At 57.6% G+C, this 19,630-nt stretch overlaps 1 protein-coding gene and 2 long non-coding RNA genes across 3 annotated transcripts; 2 read left to right on the top strand and 1 right to left on the bottom strand.

Annotated features, from left to right (window-relative positions):
* Positions 1 to 3,042: 3,042 nt before the first annotated feature.
* Positions 3,043 to 5,429, top strand: LOC124099498 (uncharacterized). Its single transcript, XR_006853968.2, has 3 exons — positions 3,043 to 3,296; positions 3,951 to 4,087; positions 4,438 to 5,429. It is a non-coding gene; the product is annotated as an uncharacterized LOC124099498 (long non-coding RNA).
* Positions 5,430 to 7,578: 2,149 nt separating this feature from the next.
* Positions 7,579 to 8,068, bottom strand: CUNH16orf82 (chromosome unknown C16orf82 homolog; the record flags this gene model as incomplete). The annotated part of the gene is given in 2 exon segments (XM_046454373.1): positions 7,579 to 8,034; positions 8,036 to 8,068. Coding segments are annotated over 2 exon segments (489 nt in total), but the record flags the coding sequence as incomplete, so codon positions are not given.
* Positions 8,069 to 8,254: 186 nt separating this feature from the next.
* Positions 8,255 to 12,777, top strand: LOC124099495 (uncharacterized). Its single transcript, XR_006853966.2, has 4 exons — positions 8,255 to 9,000; positions 9,165 to 9,288; positions 9,775 to 10,716; positions 12,250 to 12,777. It is a non-coding gene; the product is annotated as an uncharacterized LOC124099495 (long non-coding RNA).
* The last annotated feature ends 6,853 nt before the right edge of the window (positions 12,778 to 19,630 follow it).

Here is a 19,630-nt window from a genome sequence, read left to right as displayed (position 1 = left end):
AGGTTTGAGGGGAGCACACCACACCCAAGTCACAGCAGATGGTCAGGAAAAGAAGGGAAAGAGGGTGTCTCATGCAGAGACACAGTGTAAAAAGTCCCAGAAAGAGAGAAAGTACTTTTGTAGTGACTGTGTGGGGACAGAAACAGGGTAGGAGGCTGGATCCTGGGAGTCCTTAGAACCCTAAGGCATTTGTATTTGGACCTTGCCCTGAGGGCAATGGGGAGCCATAGAAGGTTTAAGCAGGGTGCTGGTGAGATGATTGGATTTGGCTCAGGAAGATCGGCTCAGTGGAGGACGCTGTGTGGATCGCTGTGTGCTCCCGTCTTGGTTTAAACCCTGGGCACCCCACTCAAACTGGTTGACTGTCGTCGTTTCCCAAGCCATCCTTCCTTGTGCTCCTAACATCTGTCCAGTCGAAAGCTGCCTTCAAGATTCTGAAGGTCAATGGGCCAGGTACAGCGGTGCACACCTGTCATCCCAGTGGCTTGGGAGGCTGAGGCAGGAGGATCATGAGCTCAAGGCCAGCCTCAGCAACGTAGGGAGGCCCTAAGCAACCCGGTGAGACCCTGTCTCTAAATAAAATACAAACAGGGCTGGGGCTGGGGCTCGGTGGTCGAGGGCCCCTGGGTTCAATCCCTGAACTCAAGGTTCGCTCTCCTGCCCACTGTGACGGCCACACTAGGACTAAGACCACGTGGACTCACTTGCGCTGATGCAGGCTGGATCTGAAGGATTTTCGTTAGCCGGAAAGGGGTTCCCCACGGGTTTCAGAAACCACGTTTGACAATCCGTCAAGGAGAACAGGTGGCCCTAGGGACTCATGGTGAGCCTGGGAGATCACTGCCAATAGTCAGCTTGGAAATGATCCCGGCTGCAGCCTCACGTCCGTCTGCGTGTTGATAACCTCCACCAGAGGCCGCCTCATCCTCCTTTGTGCTTGAAGAACTAACGTGACAACCAAGGCTGAGCTCCTTTCTGGTGGGGACCCCCTGATGCCCCCACTGGGGAAAAGTGGCCTTGTAGGTTCTGGGGACTCACCGAGGGCAAAATCGACACAATCCCTGTCCTTGTGGAGTTACAATTCCCAGGCAGATTTAATCGAAGAGTCACATCAACAAGTACAAGGTCACAACTTAGCCAAGTGGAGTTCTGAGATGGGGTGACGGACGGGGACAGAGCAGATCCTAGGTAGAGGCATTGCTAGTGCAAAGGCTCTGGGGTAGGTGGGTCTCAGACAATGAACGTACCATAGACAGCGAGAGGGACATGGGACATGCTGTGTAATGAGGCCACAATAGTCAGCAAAGACCAGGACCTTGGTGGTCATGGTGAGATTTTTTTTTCTTTATTCTGAAATCAAAAGAAAGTCAGAAGGTCATTACAATCAGTTAGCAACAGCTGCGTAACAAACACTCCCCAAACGTAGTAGCTTAAAGCACCCACCTCTGACTTAGCTCAGGAACTTGCAGCTCAGCCTGGTGGCTGGGCTCCATTGCCGATTCCTCTGGTCTTGGTCAGGCTCAGCTGACCTTAGTTTGCCATGTGTCTGTGATGAGCCAGGGGTCATCTGGGGCTTGCTGGTTAATGGTGACTGCTATGAACTGAGTATGGTTTGACCCATCCAAACATCCTGTTGGAATTGGATTGTTTTTGCAGCAGTGTTGACCTGGCCCTCATGGGAGGTGCTGGGTCATAGGGACGGAGCTATCAGGGATATCTTGTGGGAGTTTGTCCCTCTGTTTTGCAGGTCCCCACTTTGCCCTGCCAAGCTGGGAGTAGCACAGGCCTGAAGGTGGGCAGATGCCGGTCTCATGCCTTGTGCTTCTCGGGCTTCGTGATCCCAGGTGTACTTTTCTTCATAAATTACCCAGTCTCAGGGATTCTGATAACAGAATCTCGGAAAACAGTCTCGGAAAACAGTCAGAGACAGTGAAGTGACCCTGACGGGGATGGCTGGGGTGGAGACAGGGGGCTGGTGATTTCTCCCTGGGGTTTCCATCATCTAAGCAGCCCAGTCTGTCCCCATAGTGCTGGGAGAGTTTGAAGGAAGGGAAACAGCAGGACTTTTATTTTTGGTACCGGGGATGGAACCCAGGTGTGCTTAACCACTGAGCCACGTCCCCAGCTCTTTTGAAAATGTTTTGACTTAGAGACAGGGTCTGGCTGAGTTGCTGAGGGCTCCGCTAAGTTGCTGAGGCTGGTTTTAAACTTGGCATTCTCAAAGTCGCCTCAGCCTCCAGAGCTGCTGGGATAGCAGGTGTGCGCCACTGTGCCGGGCGGGACCTCTTCAAGCTGAGCTTGATGGGACGTCATTGTCCAGCCTAACACAAAGGCTCTAAGTAAAAGGGTGGTTCTGTTAGGGGCCCAACGGACCCCTCGGCTGCTGTGGGGAGGATGGATTGGAGCAGTATCTGTCACTGTCTGCCTCCATAGCCACTCTTCCCTTCATTATTAGTGACAATGCCAATTTGTATTCTTACACATTGCTTCCTGGAACAAACACCAAATTTCCACACCTCCTTTTATAAGGGTAGCTTTGTCGTACGGGACTTCTAGAAAATAATCTTATAAAAGGAGAGTCAAGACTTTCTTCTGCCCCTCCCTTTCCATGCTGGCCTTGAGAGCAGATGTGTTGTATGGTGCTTAGCCATACAGCCAGCTTGGACCATGAGGGTGAGGTCTCCTCCTAAGCGGTGGGATGGAGAGCTGGGAGGAGCCGGGTTCCTGATCAGTTGGTGAAGCCACAATACTCCCTTGGCCCCTGACACCAGCCCAGTGCTACTAGTGGCTCCCTGCTGCTCTTTCTTTGGAAAATTTCTCTTGGCCCGATGGTTGCCAGTTCACTCTGGAGGTTAGGGTCCCCCCACCCAGGGTGCAGGCTCAGGAAAGGCTGGTCCCCTTTGATTGAAGAAGAGATTAATTCTGTGATGCGATTCACACTGGCTCCCCTGGGAGGGGCTGAGGCCAGGCTGAGCCTCCCCTGCCCTTCCGGGGACACTCCCTGATCAGCTCCCTCATCTGCATCTCAGGCCTGCTGCTGGGAGGCGGCCCCAGGACCCTTCCCCTGATGGGATGTTGAACCAGCCTCCAGCTGCCTCGCCCAGCAAGCCCCCCAGCTCCTCCATCTGTCCCCTGGTTCTGGGGTGGGCAGAGCCGGGATCAACAGAACCCTGCTGGACACTCGGGAAGGAAGCGTGGAGAGACCCCCGCGCCTGCCCGGGGCCTCCCGCTACTCGGGCGTCTCCTCCTCGGTCCGCTGGAGGCGTTTGGAAGCAGCTGTCCCTGAGCCGAGCCGGGTAATAACTCAGGAGCCGGCGCCTCCAGCCGCCTCATTCCAGCCCCGCTGCCACCCCGATGCCGGGCTGGTGGACAGGACAGAAAAAACCACCAGGCTCGCCTGGAAAATGGCCCCACTTCCAGCGCTTCCAGGTCCCGGGCTGGGCTGGGCGCCGCCAGGCTGCGGCACCGGCTGGGGGCGGTGGTGAGGGAGGCCGGCGGGTCCCTGGGGACAGGCGCAGGCACAGAGCCTTGGTTAACCTGTGGATCCTGAGCCCGTGGGGCTGGGACAGTGGCTGGAGCAGGGCTTTGGAGGTCAGGCCGAGTGTCCTTCCCTGTCTCATTCATTCATTCAACGTGATGGATGCCGCTGGCGGGGAGGTGGCATGGAGGGTGCAGAGGGCACAGGGCAGTGCCTCCCTGCAGGGGGCAGGTGGCAGGCCTCATGCACGCAGGCCGTCAGAGGCCAGGGACAAGCGGCATCTGGCCAGCAGCTCTGTGAATGGCGGTGGCTGGTCCCCTGGGGATGCCGGAGCTACCAGCACTGGAAGCAGAGAGGGCGGGCGGCGGTGAGGGTAGGTCACGGTCTCTGCGCGTGTGTGAGTCCAACTCCCAGCTCGGCTGCTTACGTAGTACTTAGTCTCGCTCTGCCTCAGTGTCCCTCTATGCTTCAGGGACACAGGACATCATCAGGGGAAGGTTCTGAGGCTCCTGTGGACTTCAGAATACAGGACGATAGAACGCTGTGTGCCATGGAGTCCAAGCTGGGAGACGACACACACTGCCCTCACCTGTGGTTGAACAAAGCCAGGTAGGGGTAACTTCACAGTTGCTTTTAGATGATCTGGAAGTTTCTTACACTCATTTACGACACCTCTAGCCACGCATGGTGGTGCCTGTCTGTTGTCCCAGCAGCTCAGAGGCTGAGGCAGGAGGATCAAAGCCAGCCTCAGCAACAATGAGGCCCTAAGCAACTCAGTGAGAACCCTTTCTCTAAATAAAATCCAAAATAGATCTGGGGATGGGGTTCTGTGGTCTAGAGCCCCTGAGTTCAATCCCTGGTACTCCTTCCCCTTCCCTAAAAAATCCCACCTCTAGGTTTCGAGGCAGATGAATTGAAGAATTCATATTCCCAGGAAACCTGTGTGTGGATATTTACAGGGAATCCCCCCAAACTGGAATCCACCCTGGTGCCTCTCAGCGGGAGAACCGAGGTCCACGACACCACCCAGCCACCAACATCCGAACACACGTGTGCGAGGCTCAGCGTGAGAAGCCGGACTCCAGTGGCCACTGCCGCACGAGAGGCCCGGGATGCCGCGCACAGGGCGTTCCTGAGAACTCCAGGGACAGAAAACTGGTTGGCGGCTACAGGCGTGGGAGGAGAAATTGATAAAGGAGCTGGGGGGAGTTCTGAGAGGGGTGGAACCATTGGCGTCCTGATTGGGGCGGTGGGTTCATGACGGTAAGTATGTGTTGGTCACAGTCAGAAGGTGAATTTCAGTGCACGTAAAGTACTTAAGGCAGAGACAACAGGGTGTGCAACGGCCCTGAGGCTTGGATCAGGTTGGAGGAAGTGGCCGGGGCTGAGGTAGTCTTGAAGGCCACGTCCACTGCCTTGCACCGTGGGAAAGTGCTGGGTGTCTTAAGCACTGAGGAATATCAGCAGATTTTTGTTTCGGAAAGATTGCGTGTTCCGTTTCCAGGCAGAAGCCACTGGACACATGGCCTGACCCTGCCTCTGAAATGTTCTCATCTGCCCTGCCCCCATCCTTTTTAAAGAATCGGAACTTGGGGCTGATACTTAAAAAATAGGTTTTGCAGAGAATCCAGATCCCTGGCTTCTCCCTAGGGACACACACTCCGGGTCGCCCCAGCCCTCTCCCGCTCCCTCCTTCCTGCCCTGAGCTGGGTTGGGGTTTTGACCCCAGGGGTTGAAAATGGATGATAGGAGGGAAGGGGCCAAGGACAGTGGCACTTCCCAGTCCTGGCTGAACACTGTCATCACCTGGTGCTACAGCTTGGGTACCAAATGTCCCCCGAAAGGCCCCGTGTTGGACCTTGGTCACCAGCCTGTGCTGTTATAGGACCCCCTAGGAGGCGGGGCCTAGTGGGAGGAAGTGATGTAATGGGGGCGTGGCCTGAGGGGATAATGAGACCACACCCTTTCCTGTCTCTCCAGCCTCCAAGAGGTGAACGGTCCTCCTTCGCCATGTGCTCCCACCATGATGGACTCTGCCACCATTGGCCCAAAGCCACAGGACCAGGTGACCACGGACTAAACTCTGAAACTGTGATCCAAGAAACCTTTCCTCTTTAAAAGCTAATCATCTTGGGCATTTTGTCACAGTAACACAAGGCTGACTAATGCTTCCTAGGGAACTTTTAAAACTGTGATGCCCAGGGCAAGCTGTTGGGGGCAGCCTGGGCAGCTGTCATTTTAAATGCTCCCCCAGGGGCTCTACTGTGCACCCAGGGGTGGGGCCCACTGGTCCAGGGGCAGATGAAGGCATGGGCTCAGTGGTGGCAGGAGAGGCACGGAGAGACAGCTGGGACCCAGGGCTGCACGAGGAGGAGGATTCGAGTGTGCTGTGTGGATTCTGCTGGGACAACTGGGTTGCAATGAAGGGACATGGGAGGAGTCAGGGGAAGGCACTGAGGAGCCTGTGGCCTCCAGAGCAGGGCCCGGTGTGGCTGGGGTCTGAAGTGGGGCTAGCCGCGCCCTCTCTGTGGTTCTACGGTGACCGTGACCCGAGCCCACTGCAACCCTGGGCGCACACACAGAGACCCACGCACCTGTGACCTCTCCAGACACCGTTTATTGTCTTGGTGTCCCCTCAGCTTTCTTTCTGGTACCCAGTGGGTGTCTTCAGGACTGTCTCCGGTGAGGTCAGCCCAGGGAGGGGCCCTTGGTCCCGAGGAGGGGAGGGCAGAGGCCCAGAGCTTCCTGCCTCAGCTGTCCCTGGCTGGGCTGGCCTCTGTCACCATTAAGTGATGATCGTGGCATGGTCCTGCCGTAGGAAGCACTGTGTCACCTGGGAACACAGGACGGCCCCTCGTCTCTGCCTGGGAGAAGCGCGTGGAGACGCGGTGGGGCATGAGGAGTCCTGGGTCCTGGGCGGTTTCTGGGCTGACGTCACCCAGACACAGCGCTTGGGAAGGAGCCAGAGCTCCCGCGAATGGGGCTCTTCCAGGATGGGGTTCCCTTGACACGGCCTCTCCAGGGTCCTTTCTAGATCCCGCTCTCTCTGGGCGGGTGGTGCTCGTGGCTGCTCCTCGAGGCCCTTCCCCTGTGATGTCACTGTGAGCTGAGTGCCAGGGGGCGCTGAGAGTCCCCGAGGTGTCCCTGTGCACCGTGGCCCTGCTGGGTGCTCCTGTGAGCAGTGCCTGCCTCAGACAGCGTGAGTGACAGGTCTGGTAGGGACTGAGATTGCAGACGACCAGGTGCTCTGCCGGGGACAGTCCCGCGTGGTCACCGCCTTTCCCTCTGAGCTCACCACGGCTGGTGCTGGTTGCGGATGGCGCTCACCCTTTAGGGTGGTTTCCTTATGGAAGGTTCTAACCTCAGATGGCCTTAGCATAGCTGCCACTGTCACTAGACTAGTGGTGAGCGGGGAGGCGGTCCCCAGGCCTTGGTGCTCACTGTGGAAGGATTGGCTCTTCAGCGGGCGGGGAGGGCATCTGCTGCCCACCTGGGTGTGGAGCCTCTGCTCAATGGCACCGGGTCGGGGTGCCCCTGGCTGAGGCTCACTGTACTGGATCTGATTCCCACGGGTGCTCTTGACCCCGCCGTCCCTGCACCCGTGGACCCGGCCACAGCTCTTCTTACCAACAATAGTCCTCGGGGTAGCTGCCGTCCCTGATGCCCAACTCTCAGTAAAGATGGAGTTCAGCCGCCCTGCCCTGCGTCACAGGACCTGCCTGCTGATGGCTGCTGCTACCTAGGGGACGACTGGTCAGGTGTCACCTCCCTGGGTGAAGTCTGGGAGTGCTGGGCCCCGTGGGTGGAGATCTGAGGGGACCTGGGGCTGGGGACCGGCCTCACAGGGGCACGTTCACCCGGGCAGGCTGCTCCGCCGGGGCCACCTGGCTGTTGCTTTCCGACTTGTCCCCCGTCTTGTCCTCCTGCAGGTGGGTGCTGCTGCTGGGGGTGTTCTGCCCGCTGCCGCTCCTGGGCAGGTTCTGGCTGCTGCTGGTCTGGCTGGAGGGTTGGCTGCCCCGGGGGTCCAGCAGCCCGCTGCTCACCTGGTAGGTCAGGAAGCTGCTGCCCGGGCTCAGGAAGCCGACGCTGCCCAGGCTCCCTCACTTTTCCCCTCCAGCCTGCCTGGTGCCGTGGCCGTGGCCGCTCAGCCGGCTGTTCACTGGGCTGGGCGCGTGTGTGGTGCCCGCCTGGGAGTGGGGCCTTTTGCTCAACAGGGCCACCCGGTTGCCAGCTGCCAATCTCACGTCGCTGTCCTCGGTGTCCCCGGTGTACCCGCTGCTCAGCAGGCTGGCGTTACTGCACTCGTCCTGCTGGGGCCGGGGCATGCTCTGCACCAGGGCCTTGCTGCTCGGGGGCTTCCCCAGGGTGCTGCCGGTCACGCTCAGGGGCTCCGGAGCCTCTTCTGCATGGCTGGCCGGCAGGGCGCGGAGCTCTAGGCTGTGCGACTGGACACTGGGCTCTGGTTCACAAGCATTCCAGGCAGGGGACCCCCCTCCTTCTTTCTTGGGGAAAGCAGGGGGCAAGGGGATGGGTTTGTCCAGGAGGAGGGGACCTTGGGAGGCCTCTGAGTGTTGTCTGTGGCCGGTCAGGAGGAGAGTCTCAATTTATAGCGCTGACCTTTTAAAAGGGAGGGTTCTGACTGGCTGGCTCGGTTCCCACGGGGATGGGCCCTGTGATGCGGGGGACAGGGTGGGAGGGAGGACAATGCTGCCCGACACCAGCTGGTGACCTCAGCGGCCTGGCCTGGAGGGAGGGGGCTGGGCAGAAGGGGGCTCCTGGGCAGAGTGGGTGGGAACCAACCTCCCCAGGGACAGTGAGGGGCCCTTGGCCTTGTTTGGCAGCCTCTGCCTCCCGGCCAAGGTGACTCTGAGGATGGAGAGGACTCCAGTTCAGCTCAGCCTCAGTCCCTCAGCAGACCCCCGCCTCCCCCACGCCATGCGCCCTCCCATGTGGCACACTGGTGAGCTGGGTGTTGGTCTTGATGGCCGGTTCCCCACACCAGGACGCAAATGTGGTGACAGCAGAGATTTTGATTCTGCATCCTCTGCTCGGCCCCCATCTAGCACACTGCTTGGCACGTAGTAGATGCTCATTAAACACGGGTTGAGTGACCACACAGACGAACTGTTTCCAGCCATCTGGGGAACCTAGAAGCCATGCTGGGATTCCCTAGGACAGTGGCTCTCTCCTTTGCCTGCCCTTCAGAGCTACCCACGGCCGCCTAGGCCCCAGCCCCAGCCCCAGAAGGTCTGAGTTAATTGCTCTGGGATGAGGCTTTAGAAGCATAATTCTAAAAAGCTCTCCAGGTCATTCCGATGTGCAGCCAAGGTTAGGAGTTTGGGCCAGAGGAGAGGCTCCTTCCTCGTGGCCACGGGAGCCCGTGGTGCCCAGCCCACCAGTCATCGGGAGATAGCAGAGGGTCAACGAGCAGCTGACGGAATAGAGGAACCGTGCACTGACTGGAGCTACTCACTGACCCTTAGGGAGCTCACGGGTTGAATCTGTGCGCCAAACAGATGACGGTGAGCCACGTGACGTTTCCTTTCCTGGAGGGAAGGAGTCGCAGCCTCGTCGGTTCTCACGGTTCTCACGGGTGTTCCTGTTTCCCCAGGGATCAAGGAGCGAGAAGATCCTCTGCAACTCCCGCCCCTGCGTGTGGGTGACCTGAGCTTGTCCCGAGCCACAGGTCTCGGGCACCCTGGCCTGTCTGAGTGGGACGCAGGGTCGGGAGACGGAAGCACTCCTTGGAGAGCGTCGCTCAGCCCCAGGACACAAGAACCCCGTGTTCCTCACTGGGGACAGGCAAGGAGGTGAGACAGGGTGGCTTGGGAGAGATGCTCGGAGTAAGGGACGTGGCCAGGGCCACAGCTGTGGGAACAGGGACCCCCATGAGCCCTCCAGGGGACGGGCACTAGAGAGGCAGGGGTTGGGCACGTGGCAGAGGGTTGGGCCTTTGGACTTGCTTTGTCACCGCACAAGTACGGAGTAGGGCAGAAGCCCTGGTGCTGGGGATTGACGGGGACAAACTGGGACATGTTCCGTCCCCTTCCCCAGTCTACCTGCCCCAGGAACACTGTCATGGGCCTGAAAGGAATACCCGGGGCTTGTCCAGAATTAATGGCCGAGATACGCAGCGGCCAGAGGGTCCCTGTACAGCTGGGGACAGAGGGGCCTCCTGGAGAGCGGCTGGGAGGGGCACCCCCTTCAATTCCTCGGGCTGTTCTGGGGGTCTCGGGCAGCGTCCCCTGTGGGTCCTGTTCCATGACAGCCTGCTCACTTTTGCCTGCCACCTGCAGGACCCCCGGGGAAGCTGTCCCTATGGTGTCCCTGCTGTGCTAAAGGTCACGCTGCCCTGCTCAGAGCCTTGTCCTGGCATCCCCTGGAGCCACGGTCCCCAGGTCTCAAACGGAGCAGCACCTCTGAGCCCACCCAGCCAGAGCCACAGCACCACGGGAGAAGTGGGTGGCAGGTAAACCGGGCATCTCATGTGGGGACCACGCCCAGGCTGACCTGCCAGTCTCCAGTCGTAGTGTACTCCCGGGGTGGACCAGGGGCACTCACCACTGAGCCACGCCCCCAGCCCTCTTGATTTAGAGACGGGGTCTCCCTCAGTGCCTCAGGGTCTCACTAAGCTGCAGAGGCTGGCTTTGAACTCACGATCCTCCTGCCTCAGCCTCCCGAGCTGCTGGGATGACAGGTGTGGGCCTCTGCGCCTGGCCCTGTGTCCAGTCCCGCTGGCTGCCCGCCCCGGGAGAGCCGCTTCGGCTCAAATGCACGCGGCTTCTCTTGCCCCGCGGTCCCTCTCTCACACAGGTCAACTTCTTTGCCCAGGTGACTGGCACCCACAGGACCAGCAGCCAGAAAGACACGGCCCGGGTCCTAGCCGAGGGTCGACGGGAGACCTGGTTACAGGAAGTGACCGTGGAGGTGGACCAGTGTCTGCCCTTCCCCGGCGTGGCTGGCAGTGCTGGCCAGTCATGCGTCTTCTCATTGATTTCTCCAACCCCTGGCCTGCAGGTGGAGCTAACAGAATGTGGGCAGCAGCGGCGTCACCTCTCCACAGGGACAGGCCATTGACATCTCCTGTGCATGATCCTTCCTTCCTTCCCTCTCTGTTGGGAGCTGGCATGAGGCCCGCCGTGCCCTGAGTGAAGGGACCCCGGATCCCTGTATGGCCGTGGGGAGTGGAAGCCCTGCCCCCCACCCATGGGCTTCCCGGCTCAGCCACTGAAGTTGGGGTGAGTCATCCGTGGCCACAACGGAGTGGATGCTCTGTGAGCCCCGACGCTGCCAGTGCGCGGTCTGCGTGCAGCCTCTGAGGGCCCCTGCAGTGGGCTCCGGGCCGGGGTCTCCTCACCCTGTACCCTAAGTGTCTCGGCATCAGATCCCCGGATGGGGAAGAGTCTACCCTTATATCATGAGGATGGAGAAGAACATCCGCAGAAACCCCACCATCCCAGAAACTGGCCCTCAGCCGCAGGCCCCTGCCCGGTGTCCACCCCAGCTTAGCCGAAGCCCTTGCTGGGGTGGCCCGCAGGTCCCTGAATGTGACGCACCTAGTCACTCCATGATTCATTCATTCAGCAAGTTTTTCCTGGACGGTTCCTTCTGTCTTCCGCAGGTCGCTGAGTCCCTGCTCCGTGTTGGCCTCGAGGTAGCCCTGGCCCTCGGAGGCCCTGGTTCATGGAGGCGAGGGACACAGAGAGGAGGGCAGACTCCTGTGTGTCAGGGCAATGTCAGGAGGACAGCGAACCTGGGGAGGGTAGCCCTGGGGCACACGTGTGTGTGTGTGTGTGTGTGTGTCCTCAGTCAGAAGGAGCACATGCAGACCGAGGAGGAGGTCACAGGGGGCCACAGAGAGGACAGGTCCCGGGGGCTCTGCAGGGGCTGTGGCCTCCACCCCGAGTGATGGAGGGATCGCTGAGAGTCTTCAGCAGAGGAGTCGGATCCGCTGCTGAGTGGACCGTGGGGGCCCGGGTGGAGCACAGAGCCAGTTGGCTGGCGCAGTCATCTCGGGGTGTGATGGGGGTGGCTTGGGCCTGGAGGGTGGTTTCACTCGGGCCAGCTGGGGTCCAAGTCTTGTGCCAGCCGTTGCAGTGACATCGTGTGGTCCCCTTAGCTCTCTGAACCTTAGCCCTCCGTCTGGGAAGTGAGTAATAACATGGAGACTGGCGCTCTCCGGGGGACGCTGTGGGGCCTGGGCTGAGTCAGGGCGGGTCTGCTCCCACAGGATCCGTCCCCCGCTGACCCGAGAGCGAGCTGTGCAAAGTGCGCAGCGTGTCTGTGCGCGCAGGTGCGTGAACACGTGTGTGAGCCCGTCGTCGCGCAAACACATGCACAGGACAACCACAGACACGCCTGTCCCCAGCAGGGCCCTGGGACAGCCCTCCCCGAGGTTCCCCACCCGCCCACCGTCTCCCCTCAGCTCCCCTCCCTGGTCCCCTCTGGGGTCCGTCCCCAGGGCCCAGCCTGGCCAAGTGCTTTGCTGGCTCCCTGCAGCGAGTCCCTGAGCACCGGCTGTGTCCTCACTTGCAGGGTGACAGGTGTCCTCCTGAGGACAGCCACCCTCATGCCCCAGACCCGCACTTGGCTGGCACTGAGACCCGGTTGTCTGACCCCGGCCCCGGGGCCCTCCCAGCACCGGGCTGGTAACCCAGCTGCTCCCACCGTGGTCCTTGCTCCCCGGTGACTCGACTGGGCTCCAAGACACAGAGTATCGGGGGCAGCGAAGTGCTCTGTGGACCCAGAGCCATGGCTGCCCCTCTCCTCAGGTCCACAGGGCACTGACGCAAGACCCAGGGACCAGGGTCGATGCCCTCTCCAGGGAGGACCCACTCAGCCAGAGCCTGGAGAGTGCTCTGTGTGAAGGTGACCCCTCGTCTCCAGGCGCCTGATGGAATCCTTGCTCCTGTTTTTCCCCTTAAGGCATTAAAAATAAATAAACAAATAAGCATCCATGTGCCCAAGAAATAAGACATTACTGATGTGCCCTGCTGGGGTTTGACTCTAGAATGTTCCCCAGAGACCCAGATAGTGAAAGACGTGGTCCCCAGTCCCTGGGGCTGTCTGGAGGTGGCAGAACCTAGGTGAGGTAGGACCTAGTGGAAGAAGGTCCCTGGCGAATGGCTTTAAAGGGGACATTGGGACCCCAGTCACGTCCTCTCTCTCCTCCTCCTGCTTCCTAGATGCCATGAGGTAGACAGGCCTCCTCCACCATGTCTGCCCGCCATGAGGCACTGTGCTGCCACAGGCCCAAAGCAACAGGCCAAGGGACCATGACCTGAAACCACTGAAACTGTGAACCAAATAAACCTTTCCTCTTTTTAAGTTGTTTACCTCAGGTATTTTGTCACAGTGACAGAAATCTAACACACACCCCCAAACCACTTAGTTCCCACGGGGCATCTCCCCTTGGCAATCCGGAATGTGAAACCCAGTACCGCCATATCCCTCTTCACACCTGAACTGTGAAGGAGCACTGTGAGCCGGTGTGGGGTTGTTGGTGTGCGATTAATCTCGATATAAATGGTGTTCTTCACATATCCTCTTACAAATTGCTTGTATGGTTCATCTGGGCTCACACGTAGCTCAAGTTCATTGTTGTTACTAGAGTCTGTGGATGAATCCCATCATTTACTTGCTCTGTTGATGCACATTTGGGTCATTTCCCCACTTTTTCCCCCTGCCATAAGCAAAGATTCCTGTGTCTCCTTCGCATGACACCCCCCTGAGGCTTCCTGAGGAGCTCCCCCCAAACAAACTCTGAAACTTGAACTTGTTTTGTTTGCACACATGGAAGAAACTTCTCCCCAGCCCTTGGGCCTCATCGTCCAGCTGAGCATCTCCAGGAGGTTCAGTGTGGGGACGCCATGAGTCACAGGGGTGTCTGCTGCCTACACTACTTGGTCATAAACATGGTCATTCCAGAATGTTCAGCTTTAGCTGAGTTAACCCACTTGGCTGGGGCTGGGGTGAAGGGAGCAGGAGTTGAGAGGAGGCTGGGGAGGCTGAAAGGGAGGCAGGCCCCTCTGAGGGTCGAGTGCCACCCAGAAACACTCAGAAACACCCACTCCTCCTCATCAGGACCCGTCTTACATTGGTGCCAAATAACCCTCTCAGGTTCTTGATTGCAAATGTCTTGTGAGAAGGACGGGATGGGAAGGGAGGAAGGAGGAGAAAGATTCCCACGGAGGGCAGAGAGGCACAAAGAGTCCCAAGGAGGAGCAGGGTCACGGGGCACCTGGCACATGAAGCCACAGGTCAAATCCAGGCTCTGCTAAGGATTTACTGTGTGATCCCGGGAAAGTTTCCTAACCTCTCTGTCTCAGTTTGGGTTTCCTCAAAAGCAGGCTTGGGGCATGGACTTGGGTACCAGTGGTTTATTGGGAGGTGACCCCAAGACACCCAGGTGAAGAGATGGGCAGCAAACAGGGAAGAGAGGTGCCAGGAAGGGGCCTTAAGGAGAGCACGGCACCAGAGCTCAGCCTCGGCTCCCGTCCTGTCTGTCGTACTTCTGGTTTCTCCAGCGACACTGAGGTTGCCAGAGGAAGCTGACACAGGCTCGGGCAGGAAGCCACCCATCAGCATGCCAGCACCCAGGCTGACCCGGGGTCATGAGAGCATGAGTCATGTGTCGGGGAGTCAGGTAGCCTGGCCTCCTCTGTAAATGTGGGGGACTGTCCTTCCAGGTGGTAGTGAGGGTTATGTGAGGTCAGGTTTGGAGGATAGTAAGTGCTCAATAAACGCCCGGTGTCCGGACCCTGCTCTGAGCTTCCCCTGGGCCCTCAGAACCTGGCTGAAGAAATGAAGGCCTGGAGAGATGATGTCACATGGGCCCTGGTCAGGTCTGAGGCCATGATTTAGACCACAGTTTGTGACCCCAGGACACCAGGCCTTCTCAAGGAACACGGCGTCATTGTCCTGGGAGCTTTCAGCCGAGAGCCCAGAGACCCTAAAACTCCTAGAGGTGAACGCAGGGTGGCAGGGGTACAAGTGCTGAGCAGGTGGTTCTCAGGGACGGGGCCAGAGGGAGGCCACTCTCAGGCCAGTGGAGGGCACTGACTTAGAAGGGTGTTAACTTTTCAGTTCAGCAGATGCCTGCGGTGGGGGTGGGGTGGGGGGCTTCCAGGACATGAGACTTTAGCTTTTAAAACCAGATGTTCTGAGCAAACCAGGGTGAAGTCACCGGTCAGCCACCACCTAACGCCGCAGGCCCACCCTAGACGTTCCGAGGCTGCCCAAGTTAGGGAACCACCGGCTCCACCCAGGGAACCACCGGGATCCACCCAGGGAACCACCGGGCTCCACCCAGGGCCAAGGGCAATCTATTCTCGGGCTCCAGAGTTCTTGGTGGTAGATCGGGGGCAGAGGGAGGTCAGGCGTCCCTGATCCCAGCAGGCTCTGTATGGACTTGGGGGTCAAATCCAGGCTCTGCCCGTGGTCAGCGGTGCCCTCTGGCCAAGTTACTTAAACCCTCTCAGACCCAGCGTCCTCCTCTGTCAAATGAGGCTGGTACAGGTTGGCTGTTGGTGTCCCGGACACTAGGGAGGGTGTCTTGTCACGGCTGAGTCCCCAGTGCCTAGAAGAGTTCCATGAAGTCTCACTAAAAGAAGTCACACAGGCACACAGAGCAATGAGGTTTCCTTGGGGAAGCTCAGTAGGCTCGATCATCGTCACCATAAACACAAAGCCAATCACATCTGGTCACTGGGGGATGGGTCACGAGAGTCCCATCTCACCCTGACGCTGACTTCTGGGTCTGGAAGGGTTCTGGTGTTGGCGAGGGGCATTTGAAACAGAGAAGCCTTTGCTTCTTAAGTCCCAAATCACAGATGAGGAAACCGAGGCTCAGTAAGGGGGCGCTCCTTCCGCTCCCAAATGGCACACTGCAGAGCTGTGCTTCAGCCCCACACTGAACCCTGGCCAGTCTGGGGGGCGGGGGGCTCCCTGAATTTTCTGGAGGCAGAGACCAGGTTGGGCCACAGCCAGAGAGTGGCAGCACTTAAGGTGAGGGAGAAGCCACTTGTCATGGAAAGGTGGCTGAGAGCAGGCAGCAACGGGGTGCTCAGAGACAGCGCTTTGGGAGACAGTGACTGGGCCTGGGTGGGACTCCAAGGTCCCCTGTGTCCTTTGACCTGGACTCCCCAGCTTCCCAGAATTCCAGAGCCCCCCTTTACTCCTCCCTAAAGGAAGGTAATGTAGCCAAGTGCGCCTCCCCGGCGGGCCTGTGGGGTACAGGTGGGGCGCCCCCTGCACCTCCCCAGTCTCCCCACGATGCCCATCTGTGGTCCCCTGGAGCTTCTCAATTAGAACAAGCTCCCACGGAGGGGACCCAGCACAGGGCTGGCCTGCGAGTCGCACTGGGAGCGTCCTGAGCATCAAATTATTCCTGCACCTTTGCAGAGGAGGAATTATTGGCAGAAAATGAGGATATAAAACCCCGCCGGAGCCTGGCACTTTTGGGGCGATCTTCGCTGAGCACTTGGAAGCCCGCCAGCAGATTGGCTCATTTTTAACGGTCTGGGACTGTAGTTCATCTGTTTAATTCAAACGAGGTGACATAATATCTTTCATTTGGACTTATTACCGGCTCGGAGGCGAGGGCGCTCCCAGCGCTCCCCGGGTAGGACGCTCTGTGGTTAATGCCCATTTTCTGTCTCTGGCCAAATTGAAAGTCCGCGGGAAGGGCCGCAGCCCGGGAAAGGAGAGATCAACAGAGAATAGGTCACCTCGGGCATTAGGGGGTGAAAATGAATTCATTCTTTTCTCTGTTGAATAAGCAGCTGTACCTGCGTCCCCGTGATCCATGAAATAGGCTGTCAGGAAATAGGAAATGCGCTGCCTTTGAACTTCACCCGCTGATTCCGCCCCCGGCACCTTGGAGACAGCGGCGGCTGCGCCCAGGAGAATAGCAGCAGGAATTGGGGTGCAGGATGGTCTTCCCAACCCGGAGGCACACTGTTATCCCCATTTTGCAGATGGGGACAACAAAGCTCAGAAAAGATCCAGAGACTTGCTCAAGGTCACTTAGCAGGAGGACCTCGCTTCAGGTTCACATGCAGAAGTAGCGCCACATGGTTGGGAATCTGTGTCCAAAGACCTCAAAGCCTCATTCTCCCTGTTTACCGTTGTGAGAGGTCGGGGACAAACTCTAATCCGGGCTCAGTTTTTCACAAGGTAGAGATACCCACCTCCCTGGACATGGGCATGCGCGGTGGTGCACGCCTGTAATCCCAGTGACTCCGGAGGCTGAGACAGGAGGATTGCTAGTTCAAGGCCAACCTCAGCAACTCAGTGAGGCCTCAAGCAACTCAGCCAGACCCTGTCTCAAAATGAAAAATAAAGAGGGCTGGGGGGGGGGGGGCTGGCTCAGTGGTTGAGTGCCCCTGGGTTCAATCCCTGGTACCAAATAACTAAATAAAATAAAATAAAACAAAATATCATCTCACGGGACTGCATGAGGCTTAACCAGAGAAGGAACGCAGTGAGCTTGGCACTTGGCCCCATGCATAGTGACGCTGGCCAACGCTATCTAATTCTTTGTGTATTAATACACACCTGGGCACTAGGCTGGGTGAGTCCTTGTTATTTTTGATGTTTGCCTTTCCGTTCCCCAGATTATAGGAATAAGATTGGAGAGCAAGTGACTTATTCTGAGACGCAGTGCATGTGGCAGTGGGACAGAGATCTGTCTCCGGGGGACCCTGCAAGCTTGTCCTTTCCACTACACCAGGTGGCACGAGGTCCAGGCTGGGAAGAAGCTTTGGAGATGCCAATTCGGGAATTTCCCGTCTCCCAGTTTGTTCATCCCCAGAACACTCCTCACCACCCCTCTACCTTTACCCAGTTGTTTCTTTTGTCACCGTCTCCCAGGGGTTCTGGAACTGATGTGAGGGGAGCTTTGCCCAGTTCCCTGCCGCAGCCCAGGTGCCCCGGGGGGGGGGGGGAGGCGGGCGCAGCTGGTCCTGAAAGCGCAGGCTCGGACGCTCTTGTTGGGTGAATTAGTTTTAGTGGAAAATTTTGATATTTTATTCATCAAAGACATTTCTGATGAACTTTCGTCTTGAATCACGTTGTATTATGCCATGGTTGCCAGTTTGCTTGTTGTTTGGTGCTCCCTGAAGGCAGGCCCTCCCTTGGCTCACCCTGCTCCCTGTGCTGCATGGACGGCAGAGTGTCAAGTACGGACATTCAAAAGAGAATTGTAAGCCGGGAGCTGTGGCACACATCTGTAGTCCCAGAGCGGTGAGGCAGAAGGACCGCAAGTTCAAGGTCAGCCTCAGCAACTTAGGGAAACCCTGTCTCAAAAGTTTAAAAAGGGATTGGGGCTGGGGATATGGCTTGGTAGTAGAGTGTCCCTGGGTTAAAACTCTAGTGTAGCCAAATAAACACACACACGCACGCACATAGTAGGTGCTCAATAAATAAAAGGGCTCTCAGCTCTGGCTGCATGTTAGAATCACTTGGGGGACTTAAAAATATGCAGAGAGAGAGAGAGAAAGTTAGTTTATGGAATGAATGACGCCCTATTGGGCATCAAGACTTATTTCCTGGGTCCCCAGAGAAGAGACTGTCCCCCAACGGGCAGTCCAAACTCCTTGTACCTGAAGGAAGCTAGAACCCCAATCCGAGCTGCTCCCTAATTTAGGAGCCCCTGGGTGCTTCTGATAGGCCAGAGCTGAAGACCAAGAGCGTGTCCCTTCCAAGCTGTGACTGTGGAAGCCATTACAACTTGAGCCTCCCATGCCGCCCAGTGGGACACTGCAACCCAAGAGCGCCAGGGGTTCTGAGACCCTGCAGAATTTCCAGCCTCAGAGAGGACAGCGACTCTGCTCTCCTGGATGGCGCTTGCAATTGCTTGCAATTAAAAGCCCCGCGGCTGGATCTGTCGCTCTTAGTGTAATGAGATCAACCACTAACCGCCGGCCTCCCCCCTGCTGGGCACACCTGGGCGAAGCCAGCTGGGTCTCTGCGGCGCCTCCTCTGATGCTTCATTTCAATGAAATATCTGATCTCGCGTCTACCTTTTGCTTTATTTCTCTCCAAAGCTGAGGTTTCATCCAGATGCATTCTTATAATTAAGGCGAGGGTGAGAAATAACCTCCTATATAATTTAAAATGGTAAAATTATCGATACCTTTTCCAGCCTCAGCTTTAAATCTTTGCCACCAACGACTCCCCTATTAATGGGCCTAATTAAAGCCATCTTTCAGGACATCTTTGGCAAATTCCATTTTAGCAAAACTGTGGGAAGTTCAACCTGATTTGTCTCTGCTCCTGAGAGCGCTCCTAGGAAACTGAGGATGAGGTGGGAAATCCACTCTGGGGTCTTATATATGTGTTAATTCACCCAAGAAATGTTTATTGAGCACCTACTATGTGCACTGACGTCGACTAGGGGAGGAACAGAGGAATGTTTAGGGCCGGAGCCGAATGAAAATCATTTATTCATTCAGTAAACATTGACTTGTCCAGAGAGGGCGCCACGGTGCTAGGCTCTGGTGTTGTACTGAGGAGACTCCTCTTTGCCAACGTCACCATCCCAAGGTCACCCCTTATTCAGTGTGATAAATGCCCTGATCTGCGAAGCAGAGGATACTGTGTGAGCTCAGAGGAAGTTCCTGGCTCATCCTGGAAAGCTGAATGTATTAAGGGATAAAATCAACGTTTTCCTGGTGAGACAAGGAGATGCTGGTGGGTCAGGGAGGGACCCGTCCAGGGCCCGGGAGAATGTGGAACTCCGAGCCATTCTGTTGGGCTAGAGAAGGGCTCTCGACTCTGGCTGCATGTTAGAACCACTTGGGGGATTTAAAAATAGGCAGATACCTGTACTTCATTCCTGATCACGTCGATCATGCTGTGTGGGGAGGGGCCAAGCCCTTGGTATTGTTTTTCAACTCCCCAGGTAATTCTGTGTTCGTCCAGGTTGAGAGCCACCGGCTACTACGGCAGGCCCAGTCGGGGAGCAGAGCCTGGGAGGGTCCTGGGGGTCGAGGGAGGGGTCTGCCTCTTACCTGGGGCGGTGATATCCTGGAAGGGCTGTCAGCAGGAATGACAGCTGGATGAGCTAGGTTGGTGGCCTAGGCCAGGGTCATGACCGTGAGGATGGAGAGGAGAGATATTCACAGGGTCAAAGACACAAGACTGGGTGGA

Source organism: Marmota monax, unplaced genomic scaffold (assembly GCF_021218885.2).
Source record: "Marmota monax isolate L192 unplaced genomic scaffold, Marmota_monax_Labrador192_F-V1.1 WCK01_AAM20220418_F8-fsc00086, whole genome shotgun sequence".
Classification (NCBI taxonomy): domain Eukaryota; kingdom Metazoa; phylum Chordata; class Mammalia; order Rodentia; family Sciuridae; genus Marmota; species Marmota monax.
This window is presented reverse-complemented; position numbering and strand designations above follow the sequence as displayed.